General features: G+C 36.5%; 2 protein-coding genes across 2 annotated transcripts in view; both read left to right on the forward strand.

Annotated features, from left to right (window-relative positions):
• LOC143636183 (uncharacterized) overlaps nt 1-20,852 on the forward strand; it is a 34,118-nt gene extending 13,266 nt beyond the window's left edge. The window contains exon 2 of the mRNA XM_077103840.1: nt 19,990-20,852. Coding sequence (XP_076959955.1) covers nt 19,990-20,852 — 863 coding nt within the window. The remainder of the gene's footprint in view (nt 1-19,989) is intronic.
• On the forward strand, nt 15,252-16,362 carry LOC143636148 (uncharacterized). The gene has a single exon (XM_077103815.1). The coding sequence runs from the start codon at nt 15,339-15,341 to the stop codon at nt 16,293-16,295; it is 957 nt and encodes a 318-aa protein (XP_076959930.1). The 5' UTR covers nt 15,252-15,338; the 3' UTR covers nt 16,296-16,362.
• Nucleotides 20,853-24,650: the final 3,798 nt, after the last annotated feature.

The following is a 24,650-nucleotide window of genomic DNA, read 5'->3' on the forward strand; positions in this document are numbered from 1 at the left end:
CACTGACTCAGCAACCCCATCGCGCTAAGCGAGAAGATTTTCAGAATTTACAATTCTGGTCCCTGTACTTTCTAAGTTAGTATATTTAGACCAAAATTGAGAGGGTTCGGGACGTGGTGTTACATCCTCCCCACCTTTTGAACAATCTCGTCCTCGAGATTTATTGGAATAGATTGGGATACTTTTTCTTCAATTCTGACTCGAGTTCCCACGTATACTCGGGTCCTCGTCTTGAATCCCATTTGACTTTCACGAGCTTGAGTCGTTTGTGTTTGAGAAACTTGATCATGCTATCTTCTATTAGAATAGGTTGTTCCACAAACTTATGCTTTTCATTGATCTTAACATCTTTCAATGGCATAGCAAGGGTTTTGTCGGCTAAGCACTTACGTGGATTAGATACGTGAAACACATCATGAATGCCTTTCATTTTATCGGGTAACTCTAGCCGATAAGCAACTGGTCCAATTCTTTCGAGTATTTTGAATGGTCCAACGAATCGTGGACTCAGTTTCCCTTTCTTTCCAAATCTTACTACACCTTTCCAAGGCGACACTTTCAATAGAACTCTATCGCCTTCTTTAAACTCTAATGGCTTGCAGCGAATGTTCGCATAACTTTTTTGCCTATCTCTTGTTGCCTTTAATCGTTCTCGGATTTGTGTAACTTGATCAGTGGTTCTTTGAACAATTTCAGGTCCTGACAACTGACTATCACCTGTTTCTGACCAACATACAGGTGTTCTACACTTACGCCCATACAATGCTTCAAATGGTGCTGCTTGGATACTCGTATGATAGCTGTTGTTATACGAGAATTCCATTAGCGAAAGATGAGTGTCCCAACTTCCTCCTAAGTCGATAACACAGGCACGAAGCATATCTTCCAAGGTTTGAATTGTTCGTTCACTTTGGCCATCAGTTTGGGGATGATAAGCAGTACTTAGGTTTAATCGAGTCTCCATAGCCTTTTGAAAACTTGACCAAAAATTTGAAGTGAAACGACTATCTCTATCGGATAGATGGATAGCGGCACACCATGTAAGGATACTATGTTTTCGACATATATATGTGCTAACTTATCCATACTAAACGTTTCTTGAATTGGAATGAAATGGGCAGACTTGGTAAGTCTATCGACAATAACCCAGATCGCATCATTTTAACGAGAAGTCTTAGGTAACTTCATGATGAAATCCATAGTTATCATATCCCATTTCCATATTGGGATTTCCGGTTGTTGTAGTAATCCTAACGGCTTTTGATGTTCAGCTTTCACTTTTGAACACGTCAGGCACTTAGCTACATACAAAGCAATGTCTTTCTTCATCCCGATCCACCAATAATCATCTTTTAGATTATGATACATCTTGTCGCTTCCCGGATGCATCATGTACTTTGACTTGTGTGCTTCTTCTAAAATCTTATCTCTTAGACTTCCGACCATTGGTACCCAAATCCTAGTACCAAGTCTAAGGATTTCGTCATTTCCTTTAATCAATTGATCAATTGTGCCGTTCTCTTTTTCGGCTTTAACATTTCCTTCCTCTAGTGCCAACTTCTGAGCTTCTTTGATTTGGCTAGCTAAATCAACTTTAAGTTCTAGTATAAGAGCTCGAACTCTCTTTGGCTTCTCATGTTCTTTTCTACTTAAGGCGTCAGCTACCACGTTGACTTTTCCTTCATGATATACGATCTCACAGTCGTAATCATTAAGTGTTTCCATCCAACGCCTTTGTCTCATATTCAATTCCTTCTGATCGAATATATGCTTCAAACTTTTGTGATCAGTATATACCGTGAATCTTACACCATACAAGTAATGTCGCCATAACTTCAACGCAAAAAATATAGCGCCTAATTCAAGATCATGCGTGGTGTAATTCTTTTCATGAGCTTTCAATTGTCTCGAAGCATAAGCAATCACTTTCTTTCCTTGCATCAAAACACTTCCCATTCCCGTGTGCGAAGCATCTCAGTAAATGATAAAGTTTTCTAGCCCTTCTGGCAAAGCTAGAATCGGTGCATTAGTTAACTTTTGTTTTAGTGTTTCGAATGCTTCCTCTTGCTTTGGTCCCCATTCAAACTTAATTGCTTTTCTTGTAAGTGAAGTTAATGGGACTGCTATTCGGGAGAAGTCTTGAATGAATCTTCTATAGTATCCGGCTAAGCCTAGAAAACTTCGGACTTGAGTCGGTGTCTTGGGTTTCTCCCATTTAGTTATAGCCTCAATCTTTGCTGGGTCTACTTGAATAGCCTTCTCGTTTATAACAGGACCAAGAAATTGTACTTCGGATAACCAAAATTCACATTTCGAGAATTTGGCGTATAATTTCTCGTTCCTTAGGGTTTCAAGTATGATCTTAAGATGAACTTGATGATCATCTTTGGATTTTGAATAAACAAGGATGTCATCGATGAAAACAATAACAAACTTGTCCAAATAGGGCTTACAAATCCGATTCATCATGTCTATAAAAGCTGTTGGGGCATTAGTGAGTCCGAAAGGCATCACAGTGAACTCATAATCTCCATATCGGGTTCTAAAGGTTGTCTTTGGTATATCTTCTTCTTGTACCTTCAATTGATGATAACCCGATCTTAGGTCAATCTTGGAAAAACAACTTGCTCCTTGAAGCTGATCGAACAAGTCATCAATTCTTGGTAATGGATACTTGTTCTTGATCGTGACCTTGTTCAGTTCTCGATAATCTATACACATCCTCATCGATCCGTCTTTCTTCTTTACGAACAAAATTGGGGCTCCCCACGGTGAAGAACTCGGTCGTATAAATCCTTTCTCTAATAATTCATCTAATTGTTTCTTCAACTCCTTCATTTCCGTTGGTGCTAGACGATAAGGTGATTCGGCAATTGGTGATGTTCCTGGAATGAGGTCAATCTTAAATTCTACTTCTCGATCAGGCAGGGCTCCTGGTAGCTCATCAGGAAATACATCTTGAAATTCGGACACGATGGGCACTTCCTCCATCTTCTTAGGTTTGGGTCCTTTGGTTACATAGGCCATGAATGTGAGGCATCTTTTACCTATGCAATGATTTGCTTTGATCTTGGAAATGATTCCTACTTTTCCTCCTTCTTTATCTCCGGTTATACGAATGGTTTTGTTATTGGGTGTTCGAATGTCAATGGCCCTATCGTTACATAGGATACAGGCTTGATTAAATGATAACCAGTCCATACCTAAAACTACATCAAAACCTGCCAATGTCATGGGTAACAATAGTACAGGTATGACGTGATTGGCTAAAGAAATTATGGCATTATCTAAAGCCTCGGTTATTCTACTTATATTACCATCAGCAGTCTCGACTTCATAATGTTTATCTAATTTAACTAAGGGCTCATTTAATAGACTACAAAATTTATAATCTATAAAACTTTGGTTTGCACCCGAGTCAAATAGTACTCTAGCATAAACATTATTTATAAGAAACGTACCGGTGATCACGTCCGGTATATCTGCTGCCTTCTGGGTGTCTAGCATAAATACACGAGCATTTCCTTTCTTGACATCGGTCTTCGTACCGCTGCCACTTGCTCTAACAGTCACTACCGTTGTCTTCTTCTTTGGACACTCAATGCTATAGTGTCATTTCTCACCACACTCAAAGCATACTCCTGTCTTTTTCCGGCAATCTGCCTCCGAGTGGCCCAATTTCTTGCAGAATTCACATACAATGGTATTAGTTGGTCGAAGACATCTGCTGAAATGTCTCCATCCGCATCACTTGCAAACGGGGCGACTATACACAAATCCCCCTTCTCTTTTCTTCTCCGTCTTTCTTACCTTTCCACCCACACTTGTTTTTCCCTCATCTTTTTTTCTCATCTCGGTTCCTCAACATCCCGTCCATCAAATATCCGGCCAACTCCATGGCAGATTCTGTTGTGGACGGCATATGTGAACGGACTAAGTCACGGATTTCTATCGGCAACCCGTAAATATAGCGCGTCATTTTGTTGATTTCAGGAGTGACCAAGTGAGGCACGATTCTACAATACTCAAGGAACTTGGTGTTATATTCCTTGAGATTGGTTCCAACAACCTTGTGGTTCCATAGCTTGGTTTGAATATGATCCATTTCATTAATCGGACAGAACTTCTTCAATACCATAGCTTTAAATGTTGCCCAGTCTAGATTGTACAAATTTTCTCTACCCTTGATTCCAATCAGGGTATTCCACCACTCTAATGCCTCTCCCTTGAACATCTGGGAGGTATATTGCACCTTCTCGCTTTTCGTACATTTGCTTATTAGTACAATCGATTCCATTTCCTCCAACCATCGGAGGGTATGTATCACTCCTTTATCCCCGTGGAATTCTTTGGGGTTATAGACTTTAAACACCTTGAAATCACAACCTTCGTGTATCTTTAATTTCTTCGTCTTTTCATGGAGGTGGTTTTCAGCAGTCGAGCTTTCATCACTCGCTTCTTTCTTTTTTTGGTTCTTTCTCTTTCGTACTTTCCATCTTTTCCGATTCCTTTTTCGATTCTTTCTTTGATTCTCTTTTCGAAGTAGCAGATTCGCTCTTACTTCGACTTGTTCTTTTGTTAGAATGCGAGGCAGTACAACTTTGATCATGTTTCAATATTTCATAGATTGGATTCACGGCCTCTTTTATTAGATCACGGATACCAAGCACATAATTTTGTGGTATAGCTTGTATATTTTCCGCAATTGCTTTTTCTTGCAAGATTTCTTCAATTGTCTTTCCTTTATTGTTTACTTGAGTTTTTTGATTACTATTTGCTTTAGACACGCTATTACATGAATAAAAAAAAATTTCAGAAAAGACACACTTTATATTACATTTATTTATCTTACAAGAAAAAAATCATAACAACTACTACAGTACATAGCTATGAGTTCTAATCCTTAATCCATTTTGTAACAAGATTTTTCATCTTGTCACACTTCTTGACAATTTTTCTCCCTATTCTCTTTTTGTCTACTTTCTCGTTTCTCAGCTCGTCCATCACCGAATTTGGCGGGTTCGGATATCCCGTTGGTGCGGATGCGACTGGAAAGAGATAAGCATTTTCTTGTGGATAGAGATGCGGGTTAGCAATGTATGCATGCATTTCTTCATCAGGGATGTTGTTGGCGTAAAACTCCTCGATGAGATTTGCCTCCTCCGGAATCTCTTTTGCTTGCTGGGAGATCGATGGCATTGATCCCTTATAGCTTGGAAAATAAGGATATTGATTCTCCTCATCTTCTTTCTTGGAATCCTCCTCTTCCTCGGGGTCTTCCTCGGATTCATAAGGATTCTTGATTGGCGATTGAACTAATCTCTTTTTGTATGGTAAGCTGACCCTCATCTTTGGCTTATGACTTGGTTCAGCAACGATCGGTGGGATCTGGTATTGATAACCCAATGGTGGTGATCCGAATTGTCATCTACTTTGATCCGAATGACAATTCATCCAGCTTGATGACTCCGATTCAGTTTCTTGTTTGATTTTACTCTGTACCTCCTGTTCCTCGAAAGGATGGTATGTTGGAATGTTGGAGGGGTAATACTGGGGAACGTTGTCCTCGGTATTATCGGAGATTTCGATTGGACATTGTTGACTGCCTGGGAGACACACAGGTTGGCTCCGTATGGTAACACCGGATTGATTGGATGATCACGATTGAAAAAGCTAGTGTAATAACTATTGCTACTTTCCATATCGGATGGTTCGTTAATGATTGTCGGTACTGATCGAATGGCTACTCGGTGTCTACGACCAAAGTAGTTAACATAAGACATCTGCATTTTAGTTAGATTAGGGATAGGAGGTTTACCAATCCTATCTTATCCCTATGAATAACAATAAAGATGATGATAATGGTTAAAGTCTAGGTACTAATGTTTAATACCTAATTCGCTGAAACCGATGGCTCTGATACCAACCTGTCACACCCCGACTTAGGGCCTAGGCGTGTGACCACAAGTTGGTACCTGTTTTATAAATATATCAAAGTATTGGGTTGATTTTAGCGGAAGACTTTAGGTTTGAATATAATATTAATTTACATTGAAAATTTACTCGGGAATTAAATACCCGAGTATTAGGTTACAAAAGATAAGTTTCATATTACAAGGATTTAGTTTATCAAAACGGAGCCATCTTGTACGTGATACTATCTTCATAAGACTCCAATCCTTGCTATTGCTACTTATGCTTAATTACCTGCAATGGGTTTGGAAAAATACGTCAGCTATATGCTGGTGAACACGTATGACTCAATAAAACATTTTGAATGACAATATAATACAAATGTAGTTTTCTTGACAATCTCAGCGGAAGCATTTCTACTTCCGGTGTATGTACTACTGCCCTACACACACAACGGTATTCCCCGAGCCAAACGGCCCTAAACTGAGAACTGGTCATGACCGTTTAAGCTCGCGGCTTCATTGCCTTTGATTGATTGATTGAGCTTTAACAGTTATGTTTAGATCCAGACATATGCGTATTCGGTCTGAGTTGATATTATTCTCTACTTTGTATTATAATGTTGTAGAGATTTCATTATCTCATGTACACATTGATTGACTTGTTAAGACAAACACCCGTTCGTCTCATTGAGTATAAATATGTTTTAACTGATTAAAAAGGTTGACGTATTCACCTGTACCGTCGGTGTTGTAAACCTTGACTGATTGATTGATCGACTGTGAATGATATTAACCTATACATAAATAGGTTCGTATGAATGTTTTGAATGATGTTAAGCTATGATTGTAAGCTTAACCTTGAAATCGTTTGTCTTTGATTGTGAATGAAAACACTTAGTTTTATGTGACGTTTGATATAGCATGCTTTGGCCTAATAGGTTCTATCACGTTGGTAAGTTTCTCCAGGTAAGTAAACGGGTCCCTAGGTTGATTGGGATTTATGCGAATTACTTTTCCTTAGACAAGAAACCTACTACTAATGATATCTCCCTTCCAGTTACTACAGTCCCTCGGTTTAAACCAAATCTTTCGTTTAACATTACTTCATTATGAAGTAACGTTTATGAAAACATGATTGTGAATGAATGTTTGTAAAATACGATCAAGGTTAAAGGCCATAGCCTTGATTGATAGTCTAAGCTATAATTCAAATAACTTAAACATAACTCCTACCTTAATTCGGATGCTTAGATTGATAATACAATAAGGCAGGACTTGATCTACTCGTTTATGTGATTGCTAGCTTAATTCCAACTTCGTTTCTTGCACGTTTTACGAGAAAATGGCACGTCGGCTTGTTACGGCAACAGGGCACGTTTTCCAAGGCTATGTGTGTGTAAAGAAAGGTGTGTTTGGGATGAAATGAACTCATGCCCGTCACCCCCCCCCCCCCTTTTATAGCCCATCCTGAACCCCGTCGCGTACTGCGCCCGGTCCTTTGGGACTGGTCGCGTACCGCGACGCCGCAAAATTACACCGCCTTATGCGGTGTTGACACGTGGCCTGTCATATTGTGCCACGTGTCGACACGATGTTCAACACATGTCCAATGACTCAGCAACCCCATCGCGCTACGCGATGGGTTTGTTTGTTACTCCGTCGCGTACCGCGACGGGAGAAGATTTTCAGATTTACAATTCTGGTCCCTGTACTTTCTAAGTTAGTATATTTAGACCAAAATTGAGAGGGTTCGGGACGTGGTGTTGCACACCCCCTAAATGCGAAGCAAAATAAATAAAAATCTGAAAACTATGAACTTAACTCTTTAAATTTAAAAAAGGCCCCGTATTTTTTGTTCGCTTTAACCATATGGTTGGGCCGGCCCTACATTATTATACTTGGTCTGCATATATTCTTTATAATAGATTGATAATATTTTATTATTACTTTTAGACCATTTCTTTTTCTTTAAGTTGCTTTTGATTCACTCACTCCAAGAATTGAAAAAAATAAAGGTAATGATTTTTGTAAGGCCCCGTTACCGGTGCCCTACACTTGGTGTTGGATTTACTTATTAACATAGCTCTAAACATCAGAGTTAATTAAAAACTTTCGCGGAACATAATAACTTCAACCATAATATATTACATATCATCCCAATCTCGTTTTATCAAACATTCATAGTCATTTAAAAATAAAACATAGTCTTTAAAATATCATAACATTTCCTTGAGATGCCAGTATCTTCAATTCCATGCCATGTGTCCTCATCAAGCGAGCTGCCTCATTCTACTCACCTGCGTGCATACTAAAAGTCAGCTACGCTGAGTGAGTTCTAGTTAATCACATAAATTACCTTACATACACATACACGTCCCCGAAGGTACGCATTACATACATAACCTGTTCATCATACGTCCATACACGTTCATAGCTAACCTTAAATTATAAAGGGAATTTCACCTCACATACCTTAGATATTATTAAGGTCCGGTACGCTCCATCCTCGGATATTATTAGGGTCCGGTCTCCCTTCATCCTCGGATATTATTGGGTCAGGTACCCTCAATCCTCGGATATTATTAGGGTCCGGTACCCTCCATCCTCGGATATTATTAGGGTCCGGTCACCCTTTCTTCCATACCTCTATACCATACCTTTCTATATACATAATTGTAAGTTTCATACATACGTACATCATTCATTCTTCATCTACAACATATATATACATCGTCAAACCATTACCTGACAGTACATGCAATATCCGAAGATCGTTCACGTACCGACAAGAAAATCATTCATACATTTCACATAATACACATATGGCATACACTTATCACTTAAGATAAGTGTATTGACTAATCACAGTGAGTATGCACACAGCCCCGAAAACATAACAAGGAAGTGGGGCTAGAAACTCACCAGAATGCGGTTACGTTCACCGTTAATAGTTATTCCTTTCTTGAGTTATGCACGGCTAACTGTGTAATAATTACATGTATTAATTAACTATTACTACTCATATCGTATTTCTATCTTTATATAACCCACAACGAACAGGGGTCCGGGGGCAGCGCCCCTGGCAACAGGGTTTTAGGGGCGGCAGCCCCTAGCGGGGTCCAAGGGGCAGAGCCCCTGGCTGGGGTTAGCATTTTAAATTATTAATTAATTTGCTAACTTAAAAGTTCAAGTGCTTCTTTGTAATTAAATCATTCTTTTTCTAAGTCCAGGGACTGTTCTGTCATTATATTAAACTTCTAGTTCGTCACTCAGTTATTAACGAATTGACTTGTCATAGCGAACTGGTCCTTGTAACGAACTGGACCCCTAACGAACTGGTCCTTTAAACGAATCAGTCCATGTAACGAATTGGACCTTCTAATTCGTTATCTCAGGTAACGAATGGTCATAGCGAATTAGGAGTTAGTTCGTTATCTTAACCTTAACGAATTTTAACACGAACCAAGCCTAGTTCGTTAGGCTTCCTTTAACGAATCATAAGACGAATTACCTCTAATTCGTTAACTCTCCGTTAACGAATTAGGGTTAGGTCAGAGAATGTCAGAAACATTCTCTTACATGCTAACCTCGTACCAGCCGCCTTTCCGGCGCCGCCGTAGCCAGAAAACCGTAAATCTCACCGGAAAAACGCATTTTCACCGTTTTACACCGTTTTTCGTCCCGTTCGATCCAGATCTGAGCTAGGGTGATCCCTAGGCTCATCTTTTGCTCGGTTAATACCCGATTCCACCCGGATCTCGTGACTTTAACGGTTTAAAGGTTTCGGCTCGTCGTTTCATAAATAAATCTAACGGGTTTGAGCTCATACAATATCATACAATCATTACCTTGGATCGGGATCGGTTTCCTTGGTGATTTCGGTTAGAGAGAAGAAAACTAGAGAGATAATCTTAAGTGTGTGTTTGGGATGGTGTATGGAATATGTGAAATGCAAGATTAAATGGTGATTATGATTTATATATTTATGGATCATGGGCTTAAGCCCATGGTCTTTCCTTCTTTCTTTCATAATCCAAGTCCATAACCCAAATCCATTTAACCCCCCCACTAGCCCAACTCATAATAACTCATATTTTTATTTTATTAACCGAAACTAGAAAACGGGATGTTGCAATTTTGTACAAGGAATTTGGGTTTCTTGATGATTGGGGAATTCCTTTATTCGTTCATCCAATTAAACTCTATTTATTCATCCAAACATCAGACTTTATTTTTACAATTAACTCATTTTTCACAACCTGTTTGGCCACTAAACGCATCTTTCACCACCTATTAGCCTCCAACGTGCGTCTTTCATGACGAGTTAGCCTCTCACGCGTCTTTCACGACATGTTTGGCATGCTAATTGTTTTTTTTAATACTACATTATTATAATTAATTTTATCCACATTTGGTTTTTCTATAATAACTTGTAATATATAAATTTATATTTTTTTTACATGTTGTCATAAATTTTACTCAAAACCGAGTGTCAAATTGATATGGAAATGTTCAATAAATGTCTAATAAAATTTGACCATACTTGTTTTAAGTAAAGTTTATGTCAACATGTAGATAACAATAAGTACGTCTCAACGGTATATTTGTAACTTTATAAAATTTTATGCATTACACGTTATTAAAAAACAAAATACGAGTAAAATTAATTATAATAATGTAATATTAAAAAACAGTTAACTGGGCAAACATGTCGTGAAAGACGCATTAGAGGCTAGCGGTCCGTGAAAGACGTGTTGAGGCCTAACACGTCGTCAAAGACGTGTTTGTAGTGGACATTTCTGAAAACTTTTATTTATGGGACAAAGATATAATCTCTTTCCATTCAAATGAGAAGTGTGTGTTTATATATATATATATATATATATATATATATATATAGAGAGAGAGAGAGAGAGTGAGGATCTTAAAAGAACTTTTTGAAATTGAAAACTTTGAAAACCATTTTAGGTCACAAAAAAAATTATTTTTCACTCTGATTTCATAAAAAAATAATAAAAATAAAAATAAAAAACCTAATTATACACATACGTATATTTTTATTTAATCTTGTTTTACATAATGTACACATATGTACATTATCATTTATCTTAATTGTGCATAAGTGTATAAAGAATATCCTGTATAAAATTAAAAAATACGTATTATACATATATGTATAATTTTGCTAAACCGATATATTTTTTTATGAAACCGGGATGAAAAATAAATTTTTTTGGTTTTCTTTCTTTTATTATTTTCGCGCTTTTTTTGTTTTATATTTTTATAAATTTTCTTAAAAATATTTATTTTTGTGATCCAAAATGGTTCTCAAAGTTCTCATTTTCAAAATGGTTCTCATATGATCCTAATCATACACACACACACACACACACACATACATATAGTTGGGAATTCGTATGAAATTTATTGGAATTACATGGTGTAGGAAATTTCATTAGAAGCTATTTTCTAGTAGTGAGAGTTTATCAATAGACTGAAAAATCATTCATGCAAACCAACATACAACCATAATAGTTTCCTGTCTTCTCGATCTTGCACACACTTGTTTTAGTTTTGTGAACGGTGGTTCTACATAATATTTGATTGGAATTTTTTCCTTCTTCTACTCTTCTAGTTATTTTTGGATCAAAACACAACTTGTTTTATGTTACGTTAACTATGGTTTTCGTGAGTAGATAATATATGTTGAAAATAGACAGAGAGAGTATAAAAAAGTGGGAGAGGCAAGAGAGAGCACCCTTCCGCACACTACACTACACAAAGAGATTGATGCTTTATTCCTTCAATCTTTTCCATAGTTGTTTGTTCAAGTGATGCATTGTACCTTACATTATATTTGCATTTCGGTGTTTAAGTAAATCATTGTATCTGAAATTTTATTCACATGAGCTGATTTTAAGATAGTATAATAAGATTAATTGATTAATCAACATTTTGATTTATATGGTTTGGTTTTTGGGTCATGTTTTTTTCTCTAATCTGTGTAGATACTAATGACCTAGTTGTTGTTGAGTTAAAGAATAGTAAATCTTCTTAACTACATCAATTCACTTGTTGTCTCACTTCATGGTAATAACAAAACGGTTGCCTTAATGTTTACTTCTTGATTTTTAAACACTTGAAGATATAAATAATTAAAAGAGGCAAAACACGGTTTTTTCCTATTTATAGAAAATTTATCAAACAAAAAAGCTCACTGTTGTTAGTAATTTGCATCGTCAAACAACTGTTGTGTGTGATGGATCTCGGGTTTTTGCTCCCTTTTCACGCCTCACAGTCAGTCGGTCATACCAGCCACATACTCTAAAAGTGTCTAAACCACGTGTTAGTAATTTGCATCATCAAACAACTCCCAACCACAGGGCCACAGACTAGCAGCCGCCTTTTTGTTAGAGTGACAAAGCTGGTTAACTTATGTATGCGGGTTGTCCCATGCATGTTAGTAATTAAGTAGGAGTGTTTGGTCGCAAAGCATGTCATGGGACTGTTTATATTCGAAGAAGAACATAAACAAAGAATCTTGATTGCCTTGTTGTCTTTTTTTTACCATAAAGATGACGACAATTATATTAGACAAGAATGCAAAGAGAGTATCAGTCTGCAAATGAAATGCGTAAAGGTAACCAACGAATAATTTAATTAAGTTGCTTTTGATTCAGTCACTCCAAGAATAATACATCAAATAAAGCAATGCTAGCTTTTGATGGAATATGGGTTTCTTGATGTTTGGGAAATTCCTTTATTCATTCATCCCTATTTATTCATCTTCATTGCCTAAACATCCATCAGACTTTATTTTACAATTTGCAGATCACAGGAAGAAACTTTATCTGCAACACTACATACATACAGGTATAATGTCTCTAGTTCTTCTAGTTTTATTCGTTTCGATAGTTAATATACAGACATTTAGGAATTTAGTTTGAGAATTAAAAGATTACTGTAATATGAAAGGAAAGTTTAATATATTGTTTCACTATGTGAAGGGGATGCTATTAATAATCATTCAGTGTTTATGAGAAAAATAAAATGTGTTGTTTTTTAGTGGTGAGCAACCCATAAATAGGGGTGCTAAGCGACTTGTGTTCTCGGATTGGCAGGTTATACCTGACACGAACCTGAATATCATGTTGCTAACACCAACACGACCCGTTTGACCAAAAAGTTTTGAACTTGCTATGTCTTGTCCTCTAAAACTATAACTTCACACCCAACAAATATACAATGGTATCTTTTCAAGTGATACCAACAGATAAAGGCATTGCAATTTAAAAGATCATTGTTTTTCAAAGATTCATTGCCCCAAATCTGCAAAAATGATGTAAATTACAGACTTACATATGGCTTATGCATATTTAAGTTGTTGATTAGTTATATAATAATACTTTGGTATAAATCGTCACAAATTTTTTTAGCACTTACTTGAAAATGAAGGTCGAATGTTTTCTTATGTTTAATGTGAATTACTCAAGGCTTTGAAACAATGGCTTCAGCTTCATCATCAAACATTCAGAAGACTGAGACAACTGCTTCAAGTAAGTATTCTGATTGATTAACTTGGGACTTGTATAGTTGATACTATATATATATAGAAGAAATATATCCATTCAATACCAACAGTAAGGACAACTACATGGAAAAGTAAGCCACATGCATGTTTAATTAAAGAATTACACAAATCTTTGGAACAATGGGATTAATCCATTTATTTTTTTATTTATTTATGCCAATACATTACTCCATCCCGTTCACATCTTCATTGCCTAAACATAAGTCTTTTTTAACAATGAAGATTTCTGTAAAAAAAATCGTATTTTTCTGTTATTGTTATTATTTAATTTTCTAGTTGTCTTTATGGGTATTTGACAACTATTCCTCATTGGCCATTACATCAATCTTATTTCAGTTTTATATCCAACATTTTTTTTAAGGAACAATTTTCATTTGCATTACAGCACATAAGTCTAGTTTGAATTTTAGGATGCTTATATATGTTTTTTTTGGTTTAATGAAAAATAGAGTTCGGCATTTAATTAATTCAAAAATTAAAGTAAAACTATGGTAGAATGTCTACATAAGGTTTGGTTAAAAGCACAAATCAAGAAACTGCCACTAGTTGAAGTGGTGCATGTAAATATTCTGGTAGTGATTAACGTATTGTGTTCACGAAATTGTCACAAAATGATTGCATTCTTTTTGGGTACTTTTTTGCATTTCTTTCAAAGAAAAGTTGATTAATATTGAGGACATTTTTGGTTACATGATTTTTGTGAAACATGTATATTTTATTATTATTATTGCATGTAGTTACAATGGAGCAGCTTCAGCATTTTAGTCATGAGCACCTGCTTAGCCTTGTGCATTTGCAGCCTCACCAAAATTATGAAAAATCTGACAAGGAAGATGAAGATGAAGAAAACGAAGATAAAGATGATTTTGTGGTGGAAGAGACCCATGTTGGCAAATGCAAGATGTGTAAGGAAGAGATCTATTGGTTTCATCTATGTTACTATTACTGTGAGGATTGTGACTACTCATTGCACAAATTTTGTGCACAACTGCCCATAACCCAACAAAATCACCCGTTACATCCCAACCACAATCTTAGTTTGTCTGATGGATTTCAATTTCACGATCCCGATTTCAAATTCGACTACACTTTTGATACTGTTGTGGCTTGTGATATTTGCGAAATTGGTCGAAAAAGGTTCTACAATTACCATTGTTCCATCTGCGATTTCACCATGGACATAGTATGCGCTACTATGTCTGAGCAAAAGATGGACCACCGAAGTCACCCTCACCAGCTACAACGTTATTTCAGAAGGATGATTTCTCTTTGTAATGCTTGTGGCATGAAACATAGTGGGACCTTCTACCAGTGTACAACTTGTTTTTTCATGATCCACTTGGATTGTGCTTTGCTTCCGGCCAAGTTACTTATCCAACGCTCTACGAATGAGAGTTTCACTCATACACATTTACTTACACTTGCTTATTCTTTTCCACTTATTGAAAGAAGGGCCAGATTCTATGCACCGTGCAAAGTTTGTGAAAGTGGTTTTTATACTTACAACTGGCATTACAGATGCGATACATGTCGATACTATGCCCATGTTGAGTGTGCTACTTCAATGAGTGAGGCTTTTATGTCTATCTTCATGAAGCCAGGTGGGCATTTATTTATTATTTTCAATTTTATACTAGATATAATGTTTGTCAATTTAAGTTTAACTTCAACTATGTCATTCTTTAGGCCTTAGCAAAACTTCTAAAAACTTCAAAGACGACCATCCTAATCTACTCCGTTGTCCATTTCCTAATGAAAGTTTCAACCTTATCAAGCACCTTTTTAGTACCAAATTAGGCGAATTCACAAGTAAAAGAAAGATTGATGGTAAAATGTTTAGCCATCCGCACCCGTTAATTCTTATTGAAACACTCGATAACGGGTCAGTTTCTCTTCATGATCCTATGAAACGAGTGGAACTATTGTGTGACGGGTGCGTGCGACCAATCACGGATTTGCCCTTTTACAGGTGTTCACAAGATGATTGTGGTTTTGTTCTTCATGAGTGGTGCACCAGGCTACCCTCTGAAATACAAGACCACCATGGCCATCCAAATCATACACTTGTTCTCGAGCCACAGTATGGACGCTCACTCCACGGTGTGTTTGAGTGTAAAATTTGTAAGTTATATACGAATGGTTTCACATATGAATGCATGGAATGCGAATATCGTGTGGATATTAATTGTGCCTTCATACCTGATGTGATCACACATGAAGCTCACCCCGACCATCTCCTCCTAAGAATTGAAGGTTCACCCAATCTATCAAAAACATTTTGTAGGGCGTGCCGCAGGTCGATGGACAAACAACCGGGGTTCCGTTGTCCCACTTGTGATTTGTATCTGCATACAAAGTGTGCTTTGTTCTTACCTGGAAAGATTAGGCACAAGTACGATAAACATGCACTCAGTCTGAGATACTATCCAGCTGAGAACCATCGAAGCGAATACTTTTGTGAGATTTGTGAGGATGAATTTGACCCAGAAAAGTGGTTCTATCATTGCAGCACTTGTGCATCATCTATGCACACCGCTTGTGCTCCGCTAAAACTTTATTGTGAGAAATCTGTACTACCAGATGATCTGCCTGTCTTCTGGTTTCTAAATGTAAAATTTGGAAGAACCGTTGAGATCATACATCACCCGCACCCTCTCACCTATGAACAAGGGCTTAGTGCTGATGGAGAATGCGATGTCTGTCATGAACAACTGCAACATTACGTTATCTTCAAGTGCTCCCGGTGCAAGTTTACCCGTCATCGTTGGTGTGTAAAGAAACACGTGTAGATGTGCTTGTACACGTGTACCTTCAAATAAAATATATAATTGTTGTTTCTTTGAATTGAAAAGTAAATGCGCTGGTGGATGTAATAATATAAGCAAATTCGACGATATTAATGCATAGACAAGTGATTTATTTGGAAATGAAAAAAATATAATCACTCGATAGACAATAGAATGTTTGATTGATAGAATGCACACCAAGTGCTTGATTAATTAAAAGCTAAAACGAAAAGTACAAAATTGTTACACCATGTGAAGTGATAATTAATTAGATACTAAAGTTCCGCTTATTGTGTCAGCTTGGGTTTGGACTAGCTAGGGACGTTGTTTTAAAACATAACCCCAAAAAACGCAATAGAATCTTAATAAGTCTTTACCGATTCAACTGAACATGAACAAAGGATAATCCGAGCCCAATTTGATTTAACTCAGCCGTAAAAACCGCACCTGAACCTGAATAACCCGAATAAAGATAATTACTAGTAAAGGAAATGTTGGTCCCAAAACCAAAACTCTCACCCTTTTATTTATTTAAAATACAATAAAAAAAATAACACGAAAAATTTGTATAAAAATGCAACACAATAAAATCAGCCCAAAACTATAGTTCAAAAATCTAGCATAAATATACAACGCAAAATTTGTTATACAACATATAACTATACACAACTTTTGTATATATTTTTTTCTTCTTATAGATGGCATATTTTATATGGCTATACTTTCTTTATTGCTTTTAGAAAAAATGCTTAAGCTAAAGATAAAAAAAATGGATTGATTAATGATGTAACTTCTTTTAATAATAATGTCATATAAGAAGTTATGATTTATGAATGTTTAAAAAAATGGGAAACTTTAAAAAATCCAACATCATTCCAAAAGTACTTTCATTTAATTCGTTTTTTTTTTTTCATTCAGTTGATCTCAACCGTTAGATTATTACTAGTCAGACAAAATAAACTTTCTAATAGACATTAAGATTATGAAAAATGTCAGGTTATTGTGGTATTAATTATCCCTTTCATGTTACTTTTAAATTATATTTAGTAAATAATCGTGACCAATTGTCCGTAAAAAAATGTTCAAAATTTGCTTTTCATTCGGTCAAAGAATGGAATAAAAAGATCTTTTGAAGGAATTAATTACGTACTCTATTGGTTCTTCCACTATTTAGAGCTTTATTCGGTTTCATGATTAACATACAGAGTGCACGCCAAGTGTTTGATTAAAAGCTCAAATGAAGAGTATGTATTGTTACATAATGTGAAGTGATCATTATTATTTATGCTGAAAGTTATGCTTTTAAGTTTCTGCTTAATAAATGTGTACTGCATTTAGTTTCAGATTGAGGTTTCTAAAGTTGTTTTATAGTAGGCGATTTATTCATTTCACAAACAAAGTTAGTAAATAATAACGAGTTGGAACTATCTGTCTCTCAAGTAATGTGATGTCTTCCTTGTAACTCGGGGTTAATTGAATTGTTTTTAAGGGAGAAACAAACATGCATGTGATGTTTTTGGGGGTGAGTGATCGACCCGTAAATTTTTCAAGGGGCGAGCGACTCATAACGCTTATAAAGGGTGACCGAATTGTAATTATTAAACAACAAATTAGATGCTTAACTACGGGTAAGGATTTCATGATAAATAAACAGATCATTTGGTACCAATAATCAAATCTGCATTGATTGAGTTTTCTTGGTTATGACAAAGATATAGAGAAGTCGGTTTTTTTTTTTTTTTGCTATTTCAAATATGATATTTATTCCAAATGATTGAATATTAACTTCATCTAGGGTGAAGGAAGGCAATGCTTATATCTTTCATCGCAAGTAATTATATATAATTGCGTGTCTTTGAACTATTTTTTAAATCTTTGGATGTTGAATTGATGGAGATGACTGAGAAATTTGTAAGATGTGACCCTTAGTCCCATTGTTTAAAATCTTAATATTTGCAGCCTCACCAGAGCAATGAAAACTGTGACAAGGAAGATGAAGGCGAACATAAAGATGATTTTTGTGGTGGAAGACCTCCATGTTTGCCCATGCAAGATGTGCACGGAAAGGATCTCTTCATTCCATCTATGTTGCTGCTTTTTAAGGGATGAGCGGTCTGTAATGGTTTTAAGTAGTGAGCGACGTGTAGCTAGCTATTTTAAGAGCGGTCAACCCATATTGCTTTTAAGGGGTGGCCAAACGGTAATATGAATACAGCTTAAACAAGTGATATTAATTGAGATGGTGTTCAACCGAATAGTTTTAGAGTCACCATCTTTAACGAATTAGCGCTTCGTCTTCCTTTTATTGCCATAACAATTAGAAGTGCCATCCACTATTAATTGCATTACCGCACATAAGTCTAGTTTTCTTCCATTTTGAGGATAGATACATATGTTTTTTCGTTTAATTGAAAGTGGAGTTGGGCATTTAATTGTTTCAAAAATTACAGTAAGGGTACGGTACATATGTTTTTTCGTTTAATTGAAAGTGGAGTTGGGCATTTAATCGTTTCAAAAATTACAGTAAGGGTACGGTAAAGTTTCCACATCGGGTTGATTGTCACTGTATGATTTCAAACTCAAGTTAGTTAGTTGAAGCAATACATGTAAGTATTCTGGTGGTGATTATTGTATTGTGTTCACAAAATAAAAGCATTTTTTACACTTACAAAAAAAAATAGTAGATTAATACTGGGAATATATTTGGTTATATGATTATTGTAACACGTATATTTTAATACTGAATGTAGTTGCATTGGAGCAGCTTCATCATTTTAGTCATGAGCACCTTCTCAGCCTTGTCCAGTTGCAGCCTCTACAAAAGAATGAAAACTCTGATACGGAAGACGAAGATGAAGATGAAGGTAAAGATGAAGATATAGATGATTTTGTGGTGGAAGAGTGTCATGTTGGCAAATGCAAGATGTGCAAAGAAGAGATCTATTCATTTCATCTATGTTACTACTCTTGCAAGGATTGTGACTACTCACTGCACAAATTCTGTGCACAACTGCCCCTAACCCAACCAAATCACCCATTACATCCCGGCCACAATCTTACGTTGTCTGACGGATATCAGTTTCACGATCCCTGTTTCGAATTCATCGAAACTTTTGATAGTGTTGTGGGCTGTGATATTTGCAGAATTGACCGAAAAAGGTTCTACAACTACCACTGTTCCATCTGCAATTTCAACATGGACATAATATGTGCTACTATGTCCAAACAGAAGATGGACCACCCAAGTCACCCACACCAACTGCAACGATATCTAGTTTGGATGATGTCTTATTGTAATGCTTGTGGTGAGAAACATAGTGGGACCTTCTACCATTGTACCACATGTTATTGGTTCAAGATCCACTTGGATTGTGCTTTGCTTCCGGCCAAGTTACTAATCCAACGATCTACGAATGAGAGTTTCACTCATACTCATTTTCTTACACTTGCTTATTCCTTTCCACATATTGAAAAAAGGGCCAGATTCTATCCTGTGTGCAAAGCTTGTGGTCGTGGTTTCTTTTCTGCTAAATGGCATTATAGATGTGATAAATGTAGATATTACGCCCATGTTCCGTGTGCCACTTCAATGAGTGACGCATTTATGTCTATCTTAATGCAGCCAGGTTATTCTTTTTTTAATACTAGATATTATGTTTGTCTAGTTAAGTTTAACTTTAACTATTCCATTCTTTAGGTCTTGGCAAAACATCTAAAAACTTCAAAGACGAAGACCATCCTAATCTAATCCGTTGTCCATTTCCTAACGAAAGTTTCAACCTTCCCAAGCACCTTTTTAGCTCCAAATTAGGTGAATTAACAAGTAAAAGAAAGATTGATGGTGAAATGTTTAGTCATCCGCACCCGCTAATTCTTTTTGAAACACTTCGTAACGGACATGTTTCTCTTCATGATCCTATGAAACGAGTGGAACTATTGTGTGACGGATGCGTGCGACCAATAACGGATTTGCCCTTTTACAAGTGTTCCCAAGATGATTGTGGTTTTGTTCTTCACGAGTGGTGCACCAGGCTACCCTCTGAAATACAAGATCACTATGGCCATTCAAATCATACCCTTGTTCTCCAGCCACAGTTTGGTCGCTTATTCGGTGTGTTTCAGTGTAGTATTTGTAAGGTATATTCCAATGGTTTCTCGTATGGATGCATGGAATGCGAATATCATGTGGATATTAATTGTGCCTTCATACCTGATGTGATCACACATGAGGCTCACCCCGACCATCTCCTCCTAAGAATTGAAGCTTCACCCAATCTATCAGAAACTTATTGTAGGGCATGTCAATGGTCGATGGACATATTACCGGGGTTCCGTTGTCCCACTTGTGATTTGTATCTGCATACAAAGTGTGCTTTGTTCTTACCTGGAAAGATTAGGCACAAGTACGATAAACATGCACTCAGTCTGAGATACTATCCAGCTGAGAACCATCGAAGCGAATACTTTTGTGAGATTTGTGAGGATGAATTTGACCGCAAAGGTGGTTCTATCATTGCAGCACCTGCGCATCATCTATGCACACCGTTTGTGCTCCGCTAAAACTTTATTGTGAGAAATCTGTACTACCAGATGCTCAGCCTGTATTCTGGTATCTAAATGTCAAATTTGGAAGAACCGTTGAGATCATAGATCACCCGCGCCCTCTCACCTATGAACAAGGGCTTAGTGCTGATGGAGAATGTGATGTCTGTCATGAAGAATTGCAATATGACATTATCTTTAAGTGCTCCCGGTGCAAGTTTGCCCATCATTTTGAGTGTGTGTGTGATAAACTTAGTTGCTTTACCATAGTTTGTTACAGAAACATGAATAGATGTGATTGTACACACTACACACCTCTAATAATTGTTCGCTCCTTTTAATTTGTTTCTTTGAATTGAAAAGTAAAAGGGTTGTTGGATGTGATAGGTCAACATTGTTGAGTTTTAACAAGATTATCAAAGTGATAAAATCCCTATTTTACCAAAAACGCAGTGGATATAAAAGTTTTAAATCTTGTTAATATGATATGTATAAAACCAATTTTAAACATGCAAAACCCAAACCCGGATCCAAATACGAATTACACACTATCAAATACATACATGTCACTATAAGTCCATACATGTTACTACTACCTTTCAATATGACAAAACCGGGTGAAAGAGATGATGATTGAAAGGTAAGAACTTGAATATGGGAGCTCCTCAAGCTAGCATACCCCAAGCTTCAACAACACACCACTTCTAGCTAGGATTTGCAATTGAAATTTTCTTCTTCTTTTTTTATGTTGGATGAAAATACCCAAGAGAGGAAGAGAGAAAAGTTTACTTGGAAATTATGTGTGTTATGAAAGAATGAAAGAGAAAGACTTGGTTTTATTCAAAGGCATCTTTCTCTCCACCAATAATAACCATTGCATGTCTCGACTCACCTTGCATGTCTCCACTCAAACATATAATAATATTACATTTGAAAGAGTATTATTCCTTTTCCTTTTTTTTATAAAGTTTTATATATATATATATATATATATATATATATATATATATATATATATATATATATATATATATATATAAGTTTATAACTTATAACTTATAAAACTTATTATATGTTAAGATACATGCTTGGTTATTATTATTCACATATTGTTATTCAACCAACTTAAATAACACTATGTAATGTTCTCTCATAAAACATAAATCATCCATATGATTTGTTTATTACACAAGTACATTTTATTTAGAAAACTCTTTCCAAATAACTCAAGTGTTAATATTCATTTGTTATGATCACATCATATGTAAACGAATATTATCGGTGCTTGTCTACCTTGTTATTGGGTATGACCTGACTTGGATCATAACGTACTAGCCACATCAATTATAATATGTCTCTTGGGCATACCGAGTCCAACAATCTCCCACTTGCACAAGATACATAGAAGATTGATGCAAGTAGCAAATACCGCCTAACTACGGTTTACTACCCCTAATAAGCATGACGAAGTGCCATTCAATAACATCATCCCTTTCAAGTCCCATACTTGAAAATGATTTATGTGAAACTATCATTTATCCTTTTGCCACAAATGTCATGTTAAATCCAGAGACACAGAGTGATCATTCTCTGTTGATTTAACTTGTCAGGCCTTAGACATTTAACTCTCAACGAATAAGAGGGACAAATCCCAAATTGACTACATACGTCTCTCACTATCACCTTGTACTATACTTGAGCTTAGCCTTATGTACTGACATATTTCAGAGCAGCGAAGAACTAAGTCAAAGCATAATAGTCGATGAATATCAAGACCCAATATGTATCTCAAGTCAGAGGATACTATGAAGTTCGCCTTTACTCAATTTACTTATGATCACAAATTCCCAAGGATTCCATGCAGTAAAATTGAGGGCGGGTCAGTCCAATATTTATTCCATAAATATCTATGAACCTTGGCAGCAACCCTTTGCTATATTCATACCTCATGAATATCTACCAATCCAAGTTCATAATAGTCTTACTTTCACATTTGTTCCCACCACTATGAACGACTACGGACGTTTAGAATAATACAAATTATTCACGGATTTAAACATACTAAAATGGAACATAACTTAAGAACATGACCATATGATTGAGTTAAAATAAATTTGTTCCAATATCCAAATACAAATTTTGATCAAATCAAATCACTAGAATATCGAAGTCCTAAGGCGCAAGTATGACTCTCATGCTTCGGCCTTTCAAGGAGTTTCGTGAGTGGGTCCGCAATGTTTTGATCAGTGTGAACTTTGCGAATACATATCTTTCCTTTTTCAACTTCATCCCTCATGTAGTTGAATCTCCGCTCAATGTGCCTCGTCTTTTGATGAGCACGAGGTTCTTTGATTTGAGCAATCGTACCCTCGTTGTCACAAAAGATCTCTAGAGGGTCCTAAATGGTACGAACCACTCCTAGATCGGCAATGAACTTTCTAATCCATGCAGCTTCTTGAGTTGCCAGGGAGGCGGCGATGTATTCAGTTTCAGTGGTGGATAAGGCTACCACATCTTGTTTTGCACTCTTCCATGAGACAGCACCACCATTGAGAACGAAAACATATCCCGATTGTGATCGAGAATCATCTTGATCAGTTTGGAAACTCGCATCAGTGTAACCCTTTACAATGAGTTCCTCCTCACCAGAGCCATATATTAGAAACATATCCTTAGTCCTTCTAAGGTATTTCAATATGCTCTTAACAGCCATCCAACGGCTAGTTCCCGGATTTTGTTGGTATCGACTTGTCATGCTCAAGGCGCATGACACATCTGGTCTAGTGCAAATCATGGCATACATGATGGATCCTATAGCAGATGCATATGGGATACCACTCATTTTGTCTTGCTCATCCTTTGAGCTTAGACATTGAGAAGCACTCAACATCGTTCCTCTTTGAATAGGTACCAAACCTTTCTTAGAGTTTTCCATCTTGAACCTTTTCAAGATCTTGTCTATGTATGCACTTTGATTCAAACCTATCAACCGCCTTGATCTATCCCTATAGATCCTTATTCCCAGAATATAGGCGGCTTCACCAAGATCCTTAATGGAAAAACAGCTTCCAAGCCAGGCTTTTACACCTTCCAAGGTTGGAATGTCATTTCCAAACAATAATATGTCATCGACATATAATACCAGAAAGGTTATGATGCTCCCACTAGCTTTCTTATACACACAAGCTTCATCAGCGTTTTTGATGAATCCAAATTTCTTAACTTCACCATCATAACGGTGATTCCAACTTCTAGATGTTTGTTTCAATCCATAGATTGATTTCTTCAACTTGCATACTTTGTTAGGATGTTGTGGATCGATAAAACCTTCAGGCTGAACCATATAAACATCTTCATTAAGATGCCCATTTAGAAAAGCAGTTTTGACATCCATTTGCCATATCTCATAGTCATAATATGCGGCTATGGCAAACAATATCCTAATAGACTTTAGCATCGCTACGGGCGAGAAAGTTTCATCATAATCAACCCCTTGAGTTTGAGTGAAACCCTTTGCTACAAGTCTAGCTTTATAAGTATCCAAGTTTCCAAGCATGTCAGTTTTCTTCTTGAAAACCCACTTACTTCCAACGAGTTTGGAATTTAGAGGTGGAGCAACCAAGTCCCATACTTGATTGTCATGCATGGATTGCATCTCAACATTCATGGCATCTAGCCATTTGTCACAATCAGATTGCGACATTGCATCTCGGTATGTGGTGGGTTCATCCGAATCTACCACGTAGCATCCATCCATGAAAAATCCATATCTCTCAGGTGGGGTGCTAACTCTACCAGATTTGCGAATGTTTTGTG

Source organism: Bidens hawaiensis, unplaced genomic scaffold, assembly GCF_021521415.1.
Source record: "Bidens hawaiensis isolate Kalapana, Puna unplaced genomic scaffold, B.hawaiensis_p1.1 tig00007801_1, whole genome shotgun sequence".
Lineage (NCBI taxonomy): Eukaryota > Viridiplantae > Streptophyta > Magnoliopsida > Asterales > Asteraceae > Bidens > Bidens hawaiensis.

Coding starts and splice junctions, on each gene's coding strand:
- LOC143636148 (XM_077103815.1), top strand. CDS start 15,339: ATGTTTAGCCATCCGCACCCGTTAATTCTTATTGAAACACTCGATAAC.